Consider the following 21,130-nt stretch of genomic DNA (forward strand, 5'->3'; position numbering starts at 1 on the left):
TAGTTTTGACACGCTTTTGTTTTAGTGGGGCAACACAGTCTAAGGTCTCAAGACAGGATGCATTAAAGAGAGTGACTAATTCTTCAATGTCAGAGCAGGTGGAAATAGCAACAGAGATAGTAGGTGAGTGAGAGAGGATGAAAGTATTAGAGAATGTTGTGGCTGTGGTGGAATTAATAGAACGGGCAAAGGAATAGGACTTAGGGGGAGATACAGGGGGACAAAACAAAATAGATTCAAATAAAATCAAAAAATGATCAGAGACCCCAACATCCATAATTTCTAAGTTGGAAACATTGAAACCATAAGACAATACTAGGTCTAATGTGTGGCCTTTCTGATGCGTCGGGGCCATAACAGATTGCACAAGATTGAAAGAGTCCACAAGGCATAAAAACTCCTTAACCAAAGGTTTTGATGGGCAACAGATGTGAATGTTAAAATCCCCTAAAATCATGAAATTGTCAGAGCGAGAGGCCATAAAAGATAGTAGATCAGCAAATTCTTGAATGAAATTACAATTAAGCTTAATTTTTGGTGGTCGGTAAACTAATGCACAGAGGAGGGTGGCATTTATCTTTACAAGCTGTACCTCAAAAGTGGAGAACATATCAATTTGTACAATTCCACATTTAAAGTTGTTATTATAAACAGTGACCAGACCACCTCCACGACCAGTAGCCCTAGGGGAATTTATGAAGCTGCAGTGAGGAGGGCAGAGTTCACCAAGTGGAATGACGTCATTACTGCTGAGCCAAGACTCCGTTATAAACAAAAAGTCCAGGTGATGAGATGTGAAACGGTCGTTTAAAATGAAAGTCTTGTTACAGATAGATTGTGCATTCAGTAATGCACATTTGACGGGAGGAGGGTCTTGTGCATGCTGCAGAACTTCCTGCGGTGAACCAGCTGTGAGAACTTTTACCTTCGGATGAAGGCCTTGCGGCGGTTCCGTCGCAGTCTGACATGGTGATGTGACATTCTCAGCAGCTCCATCGAAGTCGTCCAAGATGTGAGAGACAGATTCTCGCTGCGTTGTTGGTCGCTGTAGATTCTCCACTGACACTGTAGGGAGCGGGTTGTTTGCGGGAGCGGACTGCTCTGGAAAACAGTCAATCGACTATACCCAGCAGCTGGACAGTCAACCGACTAGGAACCCAGCAGCTGGACAGTCAACCGACTAGGAACCCAGCAGCTGGACAGTCAACCGACTAAGAACCCAGCAGCTGGACAGTCAACCGACTAGGAACCCAGCAGCTGGACAGTCAACCGACTAGGAACCCAGCAGCTGGACAGTCAACCGACTAGGAACCCAGCAGCTGGACAGTCAACCGACTAGGAACCCAGCAGCTGGACAGTCAACCGACTAGGAACCCAGCAGCTGGACAGTCAACCGACTAGGAACCCAGCAGCTGGACAGTCAACCGACTAGGAACCCAGCATAGGATGTAAAGGGAGAGAGACACTAGCAAGCGAGCGCAGCTTCCACCACACAAGCAGCAAATCCAAAAGCAGTGAAGTAGCAGCTAGCCTAACGTCAACTCTTCAGGGCAATAGACAACCAACTATTCACAGTCCAGATAGTGGCAGCAAGTCGAAGTGACACCCAGCAGTGCAGACGACCAGTCACCTCGCAGATGGCAATCGGCAGAAAAAACAGCTGATCACCAGGGGGAAAACAGTGAAGGTACGTTCAGAGACAGGGGGAAATGCCGTAAAAGTGGAAAAACAAAATACATAATGAAATAAAAAGGCTATCTGTAACTGTACAGCTAAACTAAACGAATGTACAAAAATTAAGAAAAATAATCGTGAATAAAATTGTAAATATTAAAAAATCTGAATAAAAACAAGTCAGACGGAGCGGCTTGAGCAGCCAGCGTCCCCGTTGCTAGGCGACTGTTTCTTCGATTAGAAAATGTCAGTAGTGTTATTTCTTCACATTCTATTGATATGTATAGTTGATTTTTGAATGCATTACACTTCAAAAGTTCACAAAAAAGACATATTGTGCCTTTAAGTTTGAGCAGTAGTTGATTTTCAAAGTTAGTTGCACTCATCCTTGGGTCGCTTTGCAGTGAACAGTAATCCAGTACAACTGAAAAGCCCCTCACAGGCAGCTGAGGCAGGCAGGCCAATGTTGAGGTTTTTTTATATTTGGAAACGAGCAGAAGGTTCAGCAGATTAAAGGGTATCGAACTGGTGGGGGAAAGTGGGAAGTATAGGGCCCCAATGGAGGAGAGGGCCCTTGAAAAGTGGAATACAGGGGGCACAACATTTTCACCAGGCATTAGTAATAACTCAGGTAATCCACACATAAAAAATCCAAACAACTCCATAAGTAGAGTCATGTGTAATGAAGTGGAATAACACAGGGAAAAAGTATTGAACACACTAAGAAAAAGCACTAAGGCAAGGAAAGGGAAGGAACGAGATGGAATCTGTAAGTAGTTAGAGAGTAGTTATCCTTTCTATCTGTGCAAATTAATATAAGCTTGGTTAGTAGCCTATATATTGATGGGCTATAAAAAGGTTTTTCATTACCAAGGTGTCACACAAGAAACATTTCATGATGGATAAAAGCAAAAAGCTCTCCCAAGACCTTTGCAACCTTATTGTTGCAAAACATATCAATGAAACTGGTGCATTTCAAAACTTCAGAACCTTCCAGTAAGCAGCATGGGAGCCATTATCTGCAAGTGGAAGGAACATCACTGCATCATCAACCGGCCTTGCACAGGATCTCCTCGTAATATTTCTAACCAGGGAGTCAGAAGGATAGTCAATTCCAAGAGCCAAGGACCACTCGGAGAAAGCTCCAAAAAGACTTGAAGGCAGCCAATTAAATTCAATTCAATTCAATTAAACAGTTCTGAAAGTAACTAAAGATCAGGATTCACAAGAGGGACCCTTGGAATCTGTTTAGAGCAATAGGCCAAAATCACACCTGATACTGCGACTAATACGTTTTGTCATACAGGAAATGTCTTGAAGCTGTCATTACAAACAAAGGCTTCCACAAAGTATTGAAGAAATTTCAGTAGGAACGTTCAATACTTTTTTTCCTGTGTCATTCCACTTTATTACACATAACTCTTATGTTTGGATTTTTTATATGTGTGTTAATATAATGTGTGGTGAAAATGTTGAATATACTCACTGGAAGTTTAGGCTAATTACTGAAAAACAAATTAAGCGTTCAATACTTATTTCCACCGTATATTTATTTTACCTGAATATTTTAACTTACAAATTAAATGTCAAAATGAATGTCAGACGAAATGTAAAGTTTGACTGACTGGATTTTGTATACAAAACATAGTGAAAACTGTCTAGTTTGTTAACTACCACAGTCACGAGTTGGGTCGCGATAGTCTGTCATTTTTAAAAAGTGGGTCCCCAGAAAAAAAGTTTGAGAAACACTGGTCTAAGGTCACTCTCACTCTCCCTTGCTAAAGAGCTAAATGGTTTAGTCCACCTGCACGTTGTGTGCTGTAATTGTTGTGCTGCTGGTGAAATGTCAAGCCAAGTAAGGTTGCTAAAAACAAAGGCCAAAACAGGAAAAAGAGAGACATCAACATGAGGGGAAACAACTGCTAATAAACTTCTTTCCAAAGAAAGGTGAGCACAAACGTCAAAACACGAAATCCCATGGTGTTTGCTTGAATATCTCCGCAATCATTGGTGCTAAAACTAACTGAGACAACCCATTGGAATAGCGGAAAATACACTTTCATAGGTTAGACTACACATGTAATCTGATGCATCTCGTGATCCAGCTCCATCTCCATCACTTTCAGAAAGACTGCATGGCGCCAGCTTGATTCATGTTCTGTTGTAGGCTACATGCTGATCATTATCACTAGGCTAGTGGTTTAGGGCGAGATTTTTTTTCTCTCCCTTTCTGTTTTCGTTAGTCTTAACTTTTTTTTTTACTCAAGTAACGGATGGGATTTTTGATGTAGCGAAGTACAATACTTCACTCAAAATGTAATCAAGTAAAATTTAAAATACGGATTTTATAAACTACTTAAAAAATACAAAATACACAGAAAAACTACTCAATACAGTAACGTGAGTAAATGTTTTTCGTACTTTCCACCTGTGGCTATGGATGACGTTATTACTAATGCACGAGCTTGACTGAAGTGACCACCTTGATTGGCTGATGATTGTAATTCGGGAATGATTCCAAACACCTCCCTGACGATGAGTGGCAGGTGACAGGTCTGAGAATGCGTGTGCTACACAAGGACGGAAGATGATGAATATCTGAATAAAAAGGCCTAGCCTAAATGAATCAAGAGTAAGGCAAAACAAATAGCCTAGTAGCCTAATGAAACATACGGATTGATGTAGTATCTTTGTAACATTATTAAATTAATCTGTTAGACTATGCCTATGTCTACGTTTGCAAAAGAGAACATTTTAATTTGATTCACAATAATGTTACATTTAATTTACATGTTGACAATGAGTAGCCTAGTTTTGGTTGTTGTTGGTGGCGTTATTGCATGTTAGTTATGCCTACAATGCAAAATTGCTTCCTCACGATTAGAAGCTCCTGTAGCCGCATGCACAAAAACCGGTTTGTGAATTGGTCTGTGAGTTAGGAGTCCTCTCGACTTCTTTTAAGCTGTCACAGCTGGTGGGAAGGTGTGATTTGTTGGGGCAAGGGCAGGATTAACTGGGCACAAATGTCTGATGCCAGCTACCTATCATTGAGCATCTTTATGGCAGTTGGGATAAAGGAGTTTTTGTATTTATTTAATCTGCAGTTTAGTACTCTAAAGCGTCTACCTGAGGGTAGGAGGGCAAACTCCTCGTACAGGATGTGTGTGGGGTCTTCTACAATTTTCAGTGCCTCCCTGAGAACTGACTTTTCATAGAGTGCCTGCATGTAAGAACTGGTCTGGATGACCTACAATCTTCAGGGCAGTTTTGACCAGACGCCCCAACTTGGACTTTAACTGAACTGTCAGATTGCCATACCAGGTCTGCATGCCATACTGTATCACGCTCTCTAAGATCATCTGGAAAAATAAAAACAAGAGCCTGCTACTGACACCATACAGCCTCAATCTTCTCAGAAAATACATCCTCTGCTGGAGCTTAGAACAGAGACTTTCTATATGGACATGCCATGTGAGTGAGCAGTCCATAAAAACACCAAGGTCTTTATATGAAGAGACCTGACGTATGGGAGTGCTATGGATGCACACTGGACTTGATTCAGAAACTGCTCTAGGGTCAAAGATCATTTCCTCAGTCTTCTTTACATTCACAACTAGATGGTGAGCATCACCAACAAGCATCTACAAACTGCTTGATTTCTGAATGGTAAGATTCTGTGTCTTGATCCCTATATAATAGGCTCAAGATGGCAGTGTCATCTGAACATTTTACAATGTAGTTGTGTGGGTGTTTACTCACACAATCATTTGAGTAGATGCTAAAGAGGACTGGGGAACTCACACATCCCTGGGGGGGCCCTGTGCTTATAGGCTTTAGTTGTGAGACTTCTTTATTGACTCTTACATACTGCATCCTATTTGTTAAGAATGAGTAGTACCATTTAATAATGAAGGGGCTGACACCCATTTCCTTCAGAGTTTCTAGCAGTAAAAAGGGCTGTATTGTATTAAACGCTGAACTAAAATCGATAAAAAGAAGACGTGCATAAGATGTTTAAGGACCAGGTGGGTGATGCTGCTTATAGCATCACCTGTGCTTCTGTGGCATTTGTAGGCAAACTGCCAGGGGTCGAGTTTTTGGCCTACCTGAGTTTTTAAAAGACAAACCATATATTTCTCAAAACATTTCATGACTATTGAAGTCAAAGCTATCAGTCTAAAATCATTATTTTCTGCAGGACAGGGCTTCTTAGGGACTGGGGTGATGGCTGTTTTTTTCCAGAGGGCTGGAACAGTATGGGAGTCTAATGACCACTGGAAAATAGGACACCAGGCTGGGACAAGCTCCTCCGCACACGTTTTTAAGAGGCGGGCAGAGATCCCATCTGGCCCCGTAGCTTCCTTATGCAAACCTGCTGGAATAGTGACTGTGCCTTCAACCAGTCTACTTCATGTATATCACCACCTAGTCTAAAACTGACATGCATTTATTCGAAAAATCCTGGCTTTCAAATCTAAGACTACGTTTACACGAAGCAGGGTATTTTCCTAAACGAATATCTGGCCATCTACCTTTGCAAATAAAACTGCATTTAAACGAGACCGTTCATTTTTAAAATGTGTTTACATGAACGCGTGTACATACATGCTGTCATGAGCACGCCAAACCACAGTGGCAGTCTAACGATAACCTCAAGCTCACATTAACCAATCAGAACCCTGAAAAGTCGCACGTGAGAACATGTAAATGTAAACATTGGTCGCACATTTGGTGTACTTCTGTCGCATACTGTGACGTTGGCTGCCCAAAACATCGTTTACCACAGTTTAGAACCAAACGCATAAACAGAGTTTAAAAAAAAAAACACTTTGGCCGGAGTTTTTTTGGATAACCGTTTTACGGGGCGAATTCTCCGTTTGCGTCTAAATGAAAGGCTCAAACGTAGGGAAATGTCTTCGTATAAAAATACACATGCTCGTGTAAATGGGGTCTAAGAAAGAAGTAATTTAGTTCATTAGCCCTCTGATGATCATCAGGGGTAACTACATGTATATCCACTTTACTTGGTATCATATTTGCCATTGACTTCCAGTGTTGGGCAAGTTACTTCAAAATCGTAATGTACTATGCATTACTTATTACTGTCATTTCAAAGTAATTTGTTACATTATAATATTACTGTCTCTGAATTGTAAGGCATTACACTACTATTGCATTACTTTTAAGTTACTTTCACCAAAATATCTAGAAATATGGATTTGCCATTCTAAATGCAGTTTATTACGCTCAATGCAGCTTGCTCTTCCAATGGAGGGAGATGTGGTATAGCATAATGACTGAGCTAGGCTTAAGGCAACAGTAGAATGCAATAGGCGCAGTGCTCATAATGCAATACAAGGAACAATCATAGTCAGAATTTTGTTAAAAACCGACAAAAGGTCAAAGTCTGGTAAATTGTGATAGAAATACTGTAACTTTAAGGCCTAGGCCTACTCATTAAAATCAATAGAGAGCCTACTATATTGTAAATCAAAGCTTAAAGGAACCGTATGTAAGATTGTGGCCAAAACGGGTACTACAATCACTTTCAAATTACTGTAGAGCGGTGTATCTCCTTCCCCTCCCCTCTGACTGGCAGAGTTGGCAACCGGATGACGAAACACTACTGACTTTGTGATTAGTAGATAGGTGGAGGGTGGCGCATTAGGCCAAAACACAACATGACAACATCAACATCAGTTGAGGGCTGCAACTTCACTTTTTAAATGACAATATCCTGGCCAGACTACTGTTGTCAGTGATATAAGTATTTGAAATGAACATGATTTCTTAATGTCTAGTGACATATCAGGGCAATTTTATGATTAATTGAAATACAATTTTTACATACGGTTCCTTTAATAAAGACATGTCAAGATGGTGGCCTGCTGGCCATTTCCGTGCCCTGAGTGAGTGGCTTTGAGTGAGTGAGATTTAAATGATAACTCAAACACCTAAAGTAAAATAAAAGGCCTATTATTTACAGACCATTACTGTGTATTTTTAAACATTAATTTCTGAAGAAATTCTGTTTTACTTATAAATGGTGCACTGTCACTTTAAGAGCATTGATCTTTACGTTGGCATAATGCCCTTTTGCCAGCTCTTGTTTACAAGCCTTATTTGTTTGAGTTACATTGATAGCACAATATTAACAATAATATGCACAATGTTAAGTTGTTTTAAGCAGCCTTCATTGCTTTGGAAATGGAAGTATGCAATGACATGTTGCTTCACATTTCGTTTTGCGAATAAAGTGAATTATGAGCCTGGTATCCACCTAGCTATCTGAATGGAATGCGTTTCAGTCGACTCAGCATATCATGTCCTTCATGTAGCCTAAATGCTTGGAAAACGAATGATTGAAGACCCACCAATTCTAGTACTACGTGGTGATTGAGAGAACCCAAAAGGTATCAAACTTGCATGTAACATCGTGTTAGTGCATTTTGACATTGTAAACGTTATTGATGAAGAGTGAAACGCAGTTTGCAGTAAAGCTACTATTCATTGGTTACATTTGGGTGCTCCCTCTGTCCTTTGGTGCCCAATGCAAAGTGCGTGATGCGCGTGGTGGGAGCGGTGGCACTGCCAGGCTACACAATCTTTTTCTGCATTTCTATCCCATATTCTCTTCAATTTAAGTTCACAGCACAAAGCTGACATGCACAACAGCATAGTTTGTGTTTTATCAATAATCAAAAAGATTAGCGTGGCACTATAGATGTTTCATTAATTTACTTGTGCTATTTCGCGAGCTGAGAGATCTTTCGGTTTCGCACACAAAGTGCACTAACTATTATGTTCTTCATAGCCTTGTCTCTGACAAGCTGAAAATAATGAGCGTAGGCTTATGTCCATCCCGCAAATAGAGTCCGCCTGCGAGTCTGCTGCAGCCACAGTCATATTCAACCAGTATCAGGAGATCTACTATTTTGCGCGGATTTTTTCTCCTCTGTTGTTCTCGCGTGGTGTTTGCGAATATGTATCAAAACAAAACAAGCGCTTAATTTTGGGTTAAACTGCATTGTAACGCGCGTTACTGAAGTTTGTACCGAGTAAATATTACCCAATTTTTTTTTTGTAATGCCTTACATTACCGCGTTACCGCAATCAGCAATATATTACAGTAATTACATTACTTTTGTAACGCATTACTCCCAACACTGTTGACTTCATTGAGTCCCAGAGTTTTTTAGAGTCTATGTTTGAAAGGTGACTCTCCATTTGGTCCCTTTGACGACTTTTGGCTTTTCTGAGTAGCTGATTGAGTTCCTTTTGCACAGCTTTCAATCCAGCCCTATCTTTATTTCTGAATGCTGCCTTTTTCCTGTTAATGCAGTCTTTAATGTCTTTAGTTATGTAGGGCTTATAGTTTGGATAGACCATAATTTCTCTTTTATTAAGAACACTGTCTACGCAGTAGTTGATGTATGCTGTGATCGTATCTGTGGTCACATCAATGTCTGTATCATAAAAAACATCCCAGTCGGTGCACAAGAGACAGCCTTTAAGAGATTCTATCCCCTCCTCATTCCAAATAGTTACAGTTTTCACTTGGGGTTTGCTGCGTTTGAACATGGTTTTGTATGTTGGTATTAGGTGAACGACGTTATGGTCTGAGTTGGCCAGGAGAGGTTTGGGTTTGGCAACGTATGCATTGCTGATGTTACCATAGCATTTATCGAGAGTTCTTTTGTCGCGTGTGCTGCACTTGATGTACTGTTCGAACCCAGGGAGTGCAAGTTCTAATTTGCAATGGTTAAAGTCGCCCATAACGAACACAGGTGCTGCTGGAGAACGCTGTAATTCATTGTGTACACAGTCCTTGTGTAAAGGCCTCGCGTTGCGGCTTTCGTAGAGACTCAATGGAGACTGAGGGACATCTAGGCACTAGCAAAGGTTCTAGAGGGAATGTCATTTCTGGTGCCGTATTACGTTCTCTTTCGTTCCATAGCTGTCAACATTGAACATTGAAAATAAGGGAGATGCCCCGGGTTTCTCACCCAAAATACGGGAAAATGTCAACATCGTCCCCATTAACGTCGGAAGGGTTGTAGCAACAAAGTAGCCTACTTTATTCACGTCTAACAGCCTATTTTACAGTAATTTGGTCCACTTTACACAGCCCTAAAAAGGCTACATTTACCTTTGGCTTACTTTTAGTATACCGTGTAACGTTAAACAGCGTGCATGCTTAACATTAGTAAAGCATACTTGTGCTTCATTCATCCACATCCAGCTCCTAACGTTTTGACAAGCATATCTACCAATTGACCTTGTTCCTGCCCAATCTCTAGCTTTGCTGTCTCCATCCTTTCTGTTTTTGTTGTTTGCAGAAATATATAGTATTTATTGGTAAACAGCAACAAGTGCAATTTGTTAATCGCTGTCATTCTCTCTCCTGCGCAAACAAAAATATGTTACGTTCCAAGTAGCCTAGTGCGTAATTCTGCTTCATAAAGTTGAACAAATACATTTGCTTATTTCACAGAAAAATATAAATAGCCAGTTTAGGGTCTACAGTGCAGAGTTGGTAAGTTATGGTAGGCCAACTTGGAGTGAACATACAAACAGGGGAAATTCTTTCTCTAGTAGCTGAGTAGCCTGATGGTAGGAAGGTGCGCGCGTAGACATACGGTCGAACATGCAAGCGCCAATGAATCGTGCTCTCACGACAATCATGTATTTTGGACACCAGCGCATGGCGTAAAACTCGTTTTTCACCCGCGCAAAGTTTAATTCGGTATTTTGCACATTTATTTTTTAAACATTGCGCCCAGGGGTGTGGCAATTAACAACCTAGGGAGGGGCCTGGCGAGTTGTCTAAAAATCGCTATCATACACCACCTAAACCTGGTCAGAAGTCAATGGCGAGTTGTTTATATGTTATTTTAAGAGCGCATTGTCAACAGTCATATTGGCAGGTGCACGCACCATCCTTCTATCATTCATGAACTGCACACCAGTGCACGTCCATGCAAAGCATTACAAATTGCACGATTACAATGGGAAACATAATTAAAATAAAGATATTACGAAATACTGTACATCTCATGATGAGTAGTTATTCACCATCATTTGCAAATTGGTAATGACGGTTAAAAGTGATTAGGGGAGAGGCGAGAGACACGTATGGAGCACAGCTGAAGACGCACTGTCACGAGATATAAGCAACACCTCTGCAGGATAAATGTTGTTTTATTCAGTCATTTGAGCAACATTAGGGTAAGTGTTGCTTTTTCCAGCCTATGTTTTCGGTGGTTACCCATTGTCAGTCAATAGTGAAAGTAACTGCATATAACTGTCTTGTCGTTGACTGACTCCTTGGTGAAGTTAGTTTCACTTTGCCAATGAGTTCAAATAATAGACGAGTGCAAATGTGTGAAGGCTATGCTAGGTTTTAGTAAAGCATGGTTTAAGAATGACTATTCCATACGGTCTCGCAAGCAGCCTCCTTCAAATGCGCCGTTGAATGCCAAAATACCGAAGCATTTATTTGACATATCGCGCGTTGCGCTGTTAAAGGGAATGACAGATGTCATTCTCATTGGTTTAAAATGATGTTACGCCCCAAACACACCCATATGACTGATTAAAAAACCTAGGAACACCTTGTTGCGCCATGTGCTCCACGTTTGATAACGAAACCCCTCCCAATGTGAACTGGACATCCTACTAAATTTGAATAGACTTTTGACGAGTGACGATGCATTTTAGAATGTCATGATAGGGCCCTTAAACTTAAATAGGTTAACATCACTCTAAGTTCGCCTTCAAGCAAGGAAAACGATGATTTGAAGACATCTGTTTCGTTGGAAGGGCAAGGGGGTAGCAACAGGGCAACACAGAGACAGGCCCGATGGCAGGGCTGTTATGAGAGTATTAAAATATGGGATATTCTACAGGAAAACATTAAAACGGCAAGACAGCGGGGGAAAGTTAAAATACGTGATAAACACGGAAAAAGTTGGCATGCATTGTTTCGGTCCCCATGCACAGGGATTATTTGTCACATTATTAATCACATATGATTATTTATGAAATTGTGCAAACAGGCACAACACATTTGAAAAGGAAGGACTGGTAGCATACAAGCTCATGGGAAAGATTGATTTAAGAACGTTATCACAGTGTGTGGCTGTGGCGCAAAGCAGCGCGGGCGGAAGACAGCGACAATTGGCAGGGGAGGGTCATGTCTTTTTTAACAATTCTGTCGGAGGGTCATTGAACAATTTCTAGCAAGCAAGGGAGGGTCATGCAACTTTTGACTGAAGCACTCAAAATCCCTCCAGTGGCCCCTTCAATAAATAGATTGCTGCTGGGCTATATGACTTGGTTCATGTCTGTTAACAACTCATTGCCGTCAAGCGCATCGCGGTTGCATCCATTACAAACAAACATGCAATGTGAACATCTGGGATTGGGGAGAGCACTAAATACAAGGATACAAGGAATTGTATTGTTACATGCATATAGTTACTGGAAGTAAGAAATGCAGTGAAATTATGTCTGGTGTCAGCCTATTTGTGCATTAATGGGGGGGTTGAAAGTGCAGTAGAAGAGGGGTTTAGTGGATTAAGTGGCAAGGGCTGCATAAGAAAGGTGGGGGAGGATTGGGATTGGGGGGGAGGGGGGGGACCAACAAGGAGCACCCAAGAGCAAATGCTCTACTGAATAAGCACGAAGTCAAACCTTTAAATGAAAAACACTCTTTAATAATCAAAAAAATAAACCGCTAATGAAGTAAACTTGTGACCATCAAACATCGTTTATCGCCTGTAACTCGTGATAACAGGACGTAACAGGAAGGCATTTGGCTGAGCAACGGAGGTTAATATGCTCTATATTTTGTCCAAATGATGTCTGTCTATCATTGCACTCTGAGAAAACCGGAATGTTTAATTTGTCCTGCGTTTCTTCTACGGCTGCAAACGGGATTCACTTGCAGTTAACCAAATATTTCTTTATTAGGGCAGGGCAGGCATATTTCTGGCTATTAAATTATTTCTAAACCAGTCTGCTAAATTCTGTAGTGAAGTCTGTGTAGGGTTTTCCAGGTTCCATTTCTTTTTAGAGAGACACCCTGCTTGTTTAGGTTGTTGCAGCGTCACTGGAAAAATACAAATTAAAGTCGCGTGATACCGCGCGTGGACCACGAGGGAAGCTGGCCAAATCGAAGCACTGCCCACTGTATGTATGAACAAGAAATTACTAATAATGGACAAACCATTAACTAATAAGTTACAACGGCTTAATAAATGATGAATTGTGTGTAGTTATTATAAAGTGTTACCCACATTTGCTTAACAACTGTCAGACAAATTTGCTTGTTTTCAGGATGAGACATCTTCAAAGAAAACAAACTCTTCTTAAATTAAGTCAAATGATTTGACGAGAAAGCTCTAGGTAAGTATCTTTATACTGAAAACAATACCAACTAGATTTTTTCATCTTCATATAAGATTAATAAGATTTGGTTACATGTTATTAGATAAGCAGTTTTTGCAGTGTGTGTATGTGTTTATACTGTGTGTGTGTGTGTGTGTGTGTCTGTGTTTGTACTGTGTGTGTGTGTGTGTGTGTGTGTGTGTGTGCGTGTGTATATGTGTGTGTGTGTGTGCGTGTGTGTATGTGTGTGTGTGTGTGTGTGTGTGTGCTCACCTCCAGAGCTGATGGCTCCCCACCCGGTGATCCAGGTGTTGGTTCCGGAGCGGAAGATGCTGCTGGCCGCTGCCAGGCAGACGGGGCGGATGTAGTTGGTGAAGGTGACGGAGGAGGACAGTCGGAGGAGGGTGATGTCGTTATCGTTGGTTGTGTCGTCGTAATTGGGATGTTTGATGATCTGAGTGACGGTCCTGGAGACCTCGTTGCCGTTGCTGCCCTCCTGAGTCTGCCGTCCGAGGTAGATGACCAGGCCAGAGGTGCTGGTGCTGCAGAGGGAGAGGAGGAGGCGTCCACAAGTAAACAACTCAGATCATAAGTATAAACAACTCACATCATGAACATAAACAACTCGGATCATAAACATAAACTAGAAAATGTAATTCCAGGGAATTACCATTGCATGTAAATGCAAAAAAGCTGCTGTTTATAACATTATATTACTTACAGTATAATTATTCAGATTACATAGACTTAAAGTATTCTTGAAAACCACTTACTTGGTTAGATGTTAGCTTAAGAGTACTGTATATGACAGTAAAAATAAATTGTTAATTCAATATTGGTCAACATTCTTTGTTTTAATACAGCAGAATACAGCAGTATGAACACTTATCAACCAATGTAAGCTTGAAGTAAAAAAAAAAATCAGTTGTTGAAACCAATTTTAAAGTTACCCAATAATGATGAGAGAAACCAGATGTCTACTGAATTTGCATTCTTACAGAACTTGATAATGCCAATCATATTATCCTAAGACAGACCTATTTATCAGTGGTAATTCTGAACTGGCAGCAAGAGCTAGAGGTCTTAGTTAATAGTAATAGGTCACATTTGATGGTGATATAGACTGAAGAATAAGATGCAGCTCTTCAGATGATCAGTTTTAGACAGAACTTAGGTTAGAATCTTCATTTTCACACAGCTCAGGTCTAACAACAGAGGTCTAACAGCACAGCTAAGTTTCACAGATGTCACAGCAAATTGTATGATTCAAATGTATGCATGCTTCATATAGTTGTCGGCATAGTCCTCCTGTAACAATATAATACTCAATATCTCAGTGTAGATCTCAGATCTACGTCTCAGTATAGTTCAAGGGTATACTGCAGATATGTTGAGATATGGTCACATGTTTTTAGGAATGAATGTAAGTGTTAATGTCAGCGATGTATGGTTGGCAGGATGTGCACACAGACAGGCACACACGAAATGTAATACACGGTCACCACCACACTGGTCTGGCCTGGTCTGGAACCTAAAAGACAAAAGCAAACAAGTTAAAGTTATACCAAAAACAAGGAATGTGTACAATTGTTCAATACAACTTAGATATTTAAGTGAGATTGTTGCACCATAAATCTGTAATGGTAGTTAAATATACTAGCCTATAGTATCGCAAACAAAGCAACATTTTGTGTTTTATTCATTTCAGTTTAAGGATAGTTGATAGCCAAACAGTTTCCAGTAAACAGCTTCGAACACTTTGTAGGCAAAGGGTGTGTTGTTGCTGTTAATAATCATAAACTGAGTCTTAAGGATGGACCATTCTGATATTATGTTCTTTATAACCAACTACAATAGTTTATACAGCTTGCTAGGTCTGTCATCCATATTTTTTCTACAGATTACGATGTAGGCCTACTCTAGGATGTACTACAACTGGGAAGCTTGATTAAATAAAGCTTGAAGCTTTAAATTTTAGGCCAGAATAATGCAGAAATCAGTAACGTTAGCCTAGGCCAAGTAAACATACTCTGTAGCCTATGTTGACGACACAAACGTTATACCTCAACTTCTGTAGTGTGTTTTAACAATACTTTGGTCATATGGTCCATTTCCAAACAGTAACGTTATGGCTTTTATCAGTTCCCTTTCCACAGGTGTATTTAATCAAGTGCCAGATAGTATCTGTACAATATGATTAGGCTAGACTACTGTATCTGGTTAACGTTAACGTTAATGCTGGTTAGTGAGCAAATGTAACGTTAACGTCAGTGATTAGCTGGGAGCAATGTTAGGTTTGATTGTCGTTAGCTAACGTTATCGAAACCTACGGCTAACCGGTCACTTTAAAGTTGACGACATACAGTAGCTGCTAGGCCTATTAACGCTGATAAGGTGGGTGCTAACGTTAACTATTCCCCTAACGTTATAACGTTAGTTTGGCTATTTGTGACCTATCATTTCATACAACATATTGTTTGACGGCATAAATGAGTCAAATGCCAAAAAATCGGACCACTTACCTTGTCTGTAAGTAGAGAAGGACAGTCAGTTACGAGCAAGTTGCCTAAAGTAGGATCACGGCAGGTGATAAGACGAACGTTCAGAAGACTCACAGCTCCAGTGGTAGAGACAGAGAGGGTTAAAGCGGAGCTAGTAATCAAGGATCTTTGGTAGAGAGATTGCAGTGGCTGATTGCTTTCAGCTGCAGGTCACGTCATAATGCTAAAAGTTGTCGCCACAGCGGTCAATGTTAACTCAATGGGAATTTGTTGCTCTTTTATCGTAAATATCTCAAAAAGTATAAAGTTCACAAATGTAAAAAATACATTGTACAATTGTCCGTTACAAGACTTTTGTAAGAGTGTTTGAATGACGTCAAACGGTTCAGTGGTTTTAGTGTCATTACATGTCAAACTTGGTCGGAAGAAGAATAAAATAGAGAATAAGAAGAACTGATAATATTTACATGCAATGCAACAACTCGCATCATAAACATAAACAACTCGCATCATAAACAACTCGCATCATAAACATAAACAACTCGCATCATAAACATAAACAACTCGCATCATAAACAACTCGCATCATAAACAACTTACATCATAAACATAAACAACTCGCATCATAAACATAAACAACTCAGATCATAAACATAAACAACTCACATTATACACATAAACAACTCACATCATAAACATAAACAACTTACTGCATCATATAGAATCATATATGTCCACCGGTAAATAACTTGTTTGCGTCATATACAGTAGAATCACTACATATGCACACACACACGCACACACACACACACACACACGCACACACACACACTCACACACAGACGTACACACACACTCACACACACACACACTCATACACACACACACACACACACACAGACACACACACACTCTCACCTGGGAAAGCAGTGGGCGGCAGTCAGAACCCAGTCCCTGTTGATGAGGGACCCCCACACCCTCTCTCTCACACACACACACACACATACACACACACACTCTCACCTGGGAAAGCAGTGGGCGGCGGTCAGAACCCAGTCCTTGTTGATGAGGGACCCTCCACAGAAGTGGAATCTGCGGTGCAGACTGGCCTGCCATGGCCACGCCCCCTCCAGCGCGTCTTGCCCGCCCACGATGCGCGTGTTGAGAGTCGCCTGCCCACACACTGGACACAAGGAGGGATGAGCGTCAGTGGGCACACTAAACCCAGTCCTCATAATCACACTAAACCCAGTCCTCATAATCACACTCAGTCCTCATAATCACACTAATCACAGTCTTCATAATCACACTAAACCCAGTCCTCATAATCACACTAAACTCAGTCCTCATAATCACACTAAACCCAGTCCTCATAAACCCAGTCCTCATAATCACACTAAAGCCAGTCCTCATAATCACACTAAACCCAGTCCTCATAATCACACTAAACCCAGTCCTCATAATCACACTAAACCCAAACCCAGTCCTTATAATCACACTAAACTTCCCCTGGGGATCAATAAAGTATCTATCTATCTATCTATCTATCTATCTATCTATCTATCTAATCACACTAAACCCAGTCCTCATAATCACACTAAACCCAGTCCTCATAATCCCACTAAACCAGGGGTCTCAAACTCAAATGAGCTGGGGGCCACTTCTGCCAATGTCATCTGATTGGAGGGCCACGTCAGTGTTAAAGAATAATACAAAAAAGAACGGCTATTTTCTAAAATGCAATGTTTTTTTCAAATACTGTATTTTTAAACACAAAACTACAAACAGAAAGTGCAAGTCTTTTTATCTATTTTTAGACCCCTGTGCTAGCAACCTTATCTTATACATAAAATAATGATGAAATAAATATTAATACAAATTATAAAAACAAACAAAAAAGCATAAAAACAGGTAGGCTATGTGTGTGTTGCACACCATATAAAAATATTTTCCTCTCATACCTTTTTTAAACCTGGCAAACTAGGCGTCAGGGTTAAGAAAGCAACAGCATTGGATTTTTATATCAAAATTTCAAAAGGCCATGGCTTGAAAGAGATAAAGTCCTACTGTAAATGTAAAAATCTTTGAGTATAAACAAAAGTTTATGAAGGGGGTAAATTTACCCATCAAATTTGCCACTGGATGGCAACCACCTCAAATTATGCACCTTTCAGTAAATCCTGGATGAACATTTGAGCAGGTTGACTTTCTTTTTTGTCATATTACCCACATAACAAATTAACAGGAAAACACCTAAGATGTATACCAACAATAGTAAACTATTACTAGCCTATAACCACAAGGCCTACAATAAAGTATCCTGGTCAAATCAGTTCCTATCGCGGGTGACTTTGTAGTTCTTCAGAGCCCTATTTCTACTACCCCTGCTGTCTGTACCACGTCCATTACGGACACTATCATCACGATTTCCACTGCAACCTCCAAGCTAGATAGATAGATAGATAGATACTTTATTGATCCCCAGGGGAAATTCAAGGTCTCAGTAGCATACAGATAACACACACACATTCACTAACAGCAGAAAAAGTAATTAAAAGTATATAATATAAAAACACAACTAAGCAATAAGGACAACAGAAGATAAAGAATATACTAAATATACTAAAATAAAAAATATAATAACAAACACTTAATCTAAATCAATTCTAAAAACAGTATCCACATAGTGGTGATTAATCAATCAAGAGGCGCTTGCAATGACTGAGGCAGGGACTGAGCCTGTGATTCTCTGTGCATAGTAAGGTAAGGTACTCTGTGTGAGTGTGTGTCATGGTGATAGTGCAAATGAGTAAGTCCAACAGTGCAAGAATAAAGTATATATATCTATATATCTATATATATAACTATTTTAAGAAAAGGTATAAGTGTGGCCACAGTTCGGCTGTGGCATGTAGGGAGCATGGTATGCTTAGTGGACACCGTCATATACACGCAAAGACGCACCTCCATTCACAGACGCACCGTGACTATCACTGCCAATAGACGATCGATCATAATCTCCAAAAGGATATTTTCCTTCGGAATCAGAATAGGTGACTAACCCAGCCTACCCAAGACTTCATCACACGTGAATGTTTTTCACAATTTGGTGTAGGCCTATTTATGCTTCAATTTGTGCAAAACTATGGCCTGCATCGCTTCCGCATCATTACAAACGCACGTCTTTGTGTTTCTCGCGTGTAATACAAGTATTTCCTGAAAACTTTGGGTTTGAATCAAGTTCTGGATGTCTAGCAAATAGTGGAGGAGAGTACAAATGAGACTTGGATCTATCGTCTATTTTAATCAGTATTTTAATCAGTATCGTTGTTTGTCGCAATTAAAAATACCCTCAGTCCTCATAATCACACTAATCACACTAAACTCAGTCCTCATAATCACACTAAACTCAGTCCTCATAATCACATTGTCGCAATTAAAAATACCCTCAAGGGCCGAATTACATTATTATTTTGACATAGGTCGCAGGCCGGGAGTTTGAGACCCCTGCACTAAACCCAGTCCTCATAATCACACTCAGTCCTCATAATCACACTTAACTCAGTCCTCATAATCACACTAAACTCAGTCCTCATAATCACACTAAACCCAGTCCTCATAAGCACACTAAACTCAAGCCTCATAATCACACTCAGTCCTCATAATCACACTAAACTCATAATCACACTAAACCCAGTCCTCATAAGCACACTAAATTCAGTCCTCATAATCACACTAAACTCAGTCCTCATAAACCCAGTCCTCATAATAACACTAAACTCAGTCCTCATAATCACACTAATCACACTAAACTCAGTCCTCATAATCACACTAAACCCAGTCCTCATAATCACACTCAGTCCTCATAATCACGCTTACCGTCTAACTGTGTGGGTTTATGTGTGTGCGTGTGTGTAAAGCTTACCATCTAATTGGGCCGACACATCTGAAACAGAGAACAGAGCATTACACAACAGTTAGAGATTAGAGACTTCAAATGTGCGTGTGTGGGGTGTGCGCATGTGTGTACCTGTGAGCGTGTGTATGGTGTGTGTGTGTGTGTGTATGTGTGTATATGCGTGTAGGGTGTTTGTGTGTGTACCTGTGTGCATGTGTGTGTGTTAGAAGTTGTGTGAGCAGATTGGATTAACAGATGAATTATGAATTGTGTGTGTGTATATGCGTGTAAAATGCAGACGTTCAGAACATTGTAGCATATGACGGAGGTGGCTTTTAGCTAGATTGATGACAGCAGTAAAATAGCGATGTTTCAAAGCTAAAGTTCATCAGAATCTTGGGATACGCCCGCTTGACAACGGGAGAGATAGAACTAACGACTGGCCTTTGGCCATAGCAACCATCCATTTAGAACTAGCAACTAGTTTGTCCTGCAAGTTGAGAAATTAGTTGATGTGTGTTGGAAGAAAGTAGTTCTACAAACAAGACAAGTTTTAGCGATTAAAACATTTAAATTGTAACAGGAAATGAACACAACGTGGCAACAGTGGAATAAGCGGGATAATGGGCCGTTTTACAACCTTGACCATGCATTAACTTCTGTGAACAGACCACCGTGTCGTCCATTATCCCTTACATATTGACCGGGATGCCGACCACTTGTGTAGGCCCTAACAGTTGGTTTTAGAATAAGAAGCAAAAAGGCGACGAACGACCATTTAGCCTACCTATCCTCATGGTTGTGGAGGATGATCGTAGCAGCTTTTATCTCTTTTATTCTCAAGATGGCCTAATGGTGTAGCCTGGGCTACTGTCTACGAAGACGTAGGCTAAAATACAACTATCTACAGTCATCCAAAAATGAATTGCCAGAGATAGGCTATGAAGGGGAAAAAGTGCAGCATTTTAAACATGGCAAGAATATTTTTACCGGAACAGTTTGTTCTAATTTGTCTCATTTAAAGGCTGAGCTAGCATAACAGCCTAATATAGCCGATGCTGCAATGGATAACTAATAAAAAGTTTCATACAATTAATGAACTTTATCACTCACATTCTGAGTTGTTCTGGGTGGTTATATATCCATGCAGATCGTCTTTGAATAAGCCATCGCTGTTATATGTTATAATATGTTACAGGATTCATGACTTTAACGCCATTAATGTTACATGATGACTGACGCTGGCTACCGTTTTAACGTCTGCTGAGTCTACTGCCTACCAAAACCTGTCGCTGTTCAGTTGAAGTTAAATGATCAAATATTGTTTGATTTTGTGTCAACTTTCAGAGGGAAGACATTCTTTCTGGCCAAATTTCACAGCTTCTAAGAAAGTCTATCATCTTCATGTAAACCGAGTTTTGAACAGAGAAAAAAAGTTAGGCTACCATTAGGCTACATGCAGGTTCTACCATAACGTTATTGATGCACCAAATCAGGGCGATTTTAGCGAAATAACGTTCCTGTGACCAGGGCCAGGTTAAGGTCATCTGGGGCCCGGGGCAGAGGCCTCCCCGAATTTCAATATATATTACTATTATTATTATTATCAATATACATAAGACAGAGAGAGAGAGAGAGAGAGAGAGAGAGGCAATTCAATTATGAC

At 40.3% G+C, this 21,130-nt stretch overlaps 1 protein-coding gene and 1 long non-coding RNA gene across 3 annotated transcripts in view; both read right to left on the minus strand.

The window, feature by feature from the left end:
- The window catches only part of LOC143137413 (trypsin II-P29-like), a 49,237-nt gene that overhangs the window by 17,112 nt on the left and 10,995 nt on the right, over positions 1–21,130 (minus strand). For both annotated transcript variants that reach the window (XM_076297596.1, XM_076297597.1), the window contains exons 2-4: positions 19,492–19,512; positions 16,590–16,749; positions 13,339–13,607 (exon numbers count right to left, since the gene is read on the minus strand). In XM_076297596.1, the coding sequence (XP_076153711.1) occupies positions 13,339–13,607; positions 16,590–16,749; positions 19,492–19,512 (450 nt within the window). The remainder of the gene's footprint in view (positions 1–13,338; positions 13,608–16,589; positions 16,750–19,491; positions 19,513–21,130) is intronic.
- Positions 13,901–16,476, minus strand: LOC143137415 (uncharacterized). Its single transcript, XR_012989955.1, has 2 exons — positions 15,588–16,476; positions 13,901–14,596 (listed from the first exon to the last, which is right to left on the minus strand). It is a non-coding gene; the product is annotated as an uncharacterized LOC143137415 (long non-coding RNA).

This window comes from Alosa pseudoharengus, unplaced genomic scaffold, assembly GCF_046254945.1.
Source record: "Alosa pseudoharengus isolate Yale_2024_CS ecotype anadromous, Long Island Sound unplaced genomic scaffold, YU_APseudo_1.1 YU_APseudo_1.1_scf_21, whole genome shotgun sequence".
NCBI lineage: Eukaryota > Metazoa > Chordata > Actinopteri > Clupeiformes > Clupeidae > Alosa > Alosa pseudoharengus.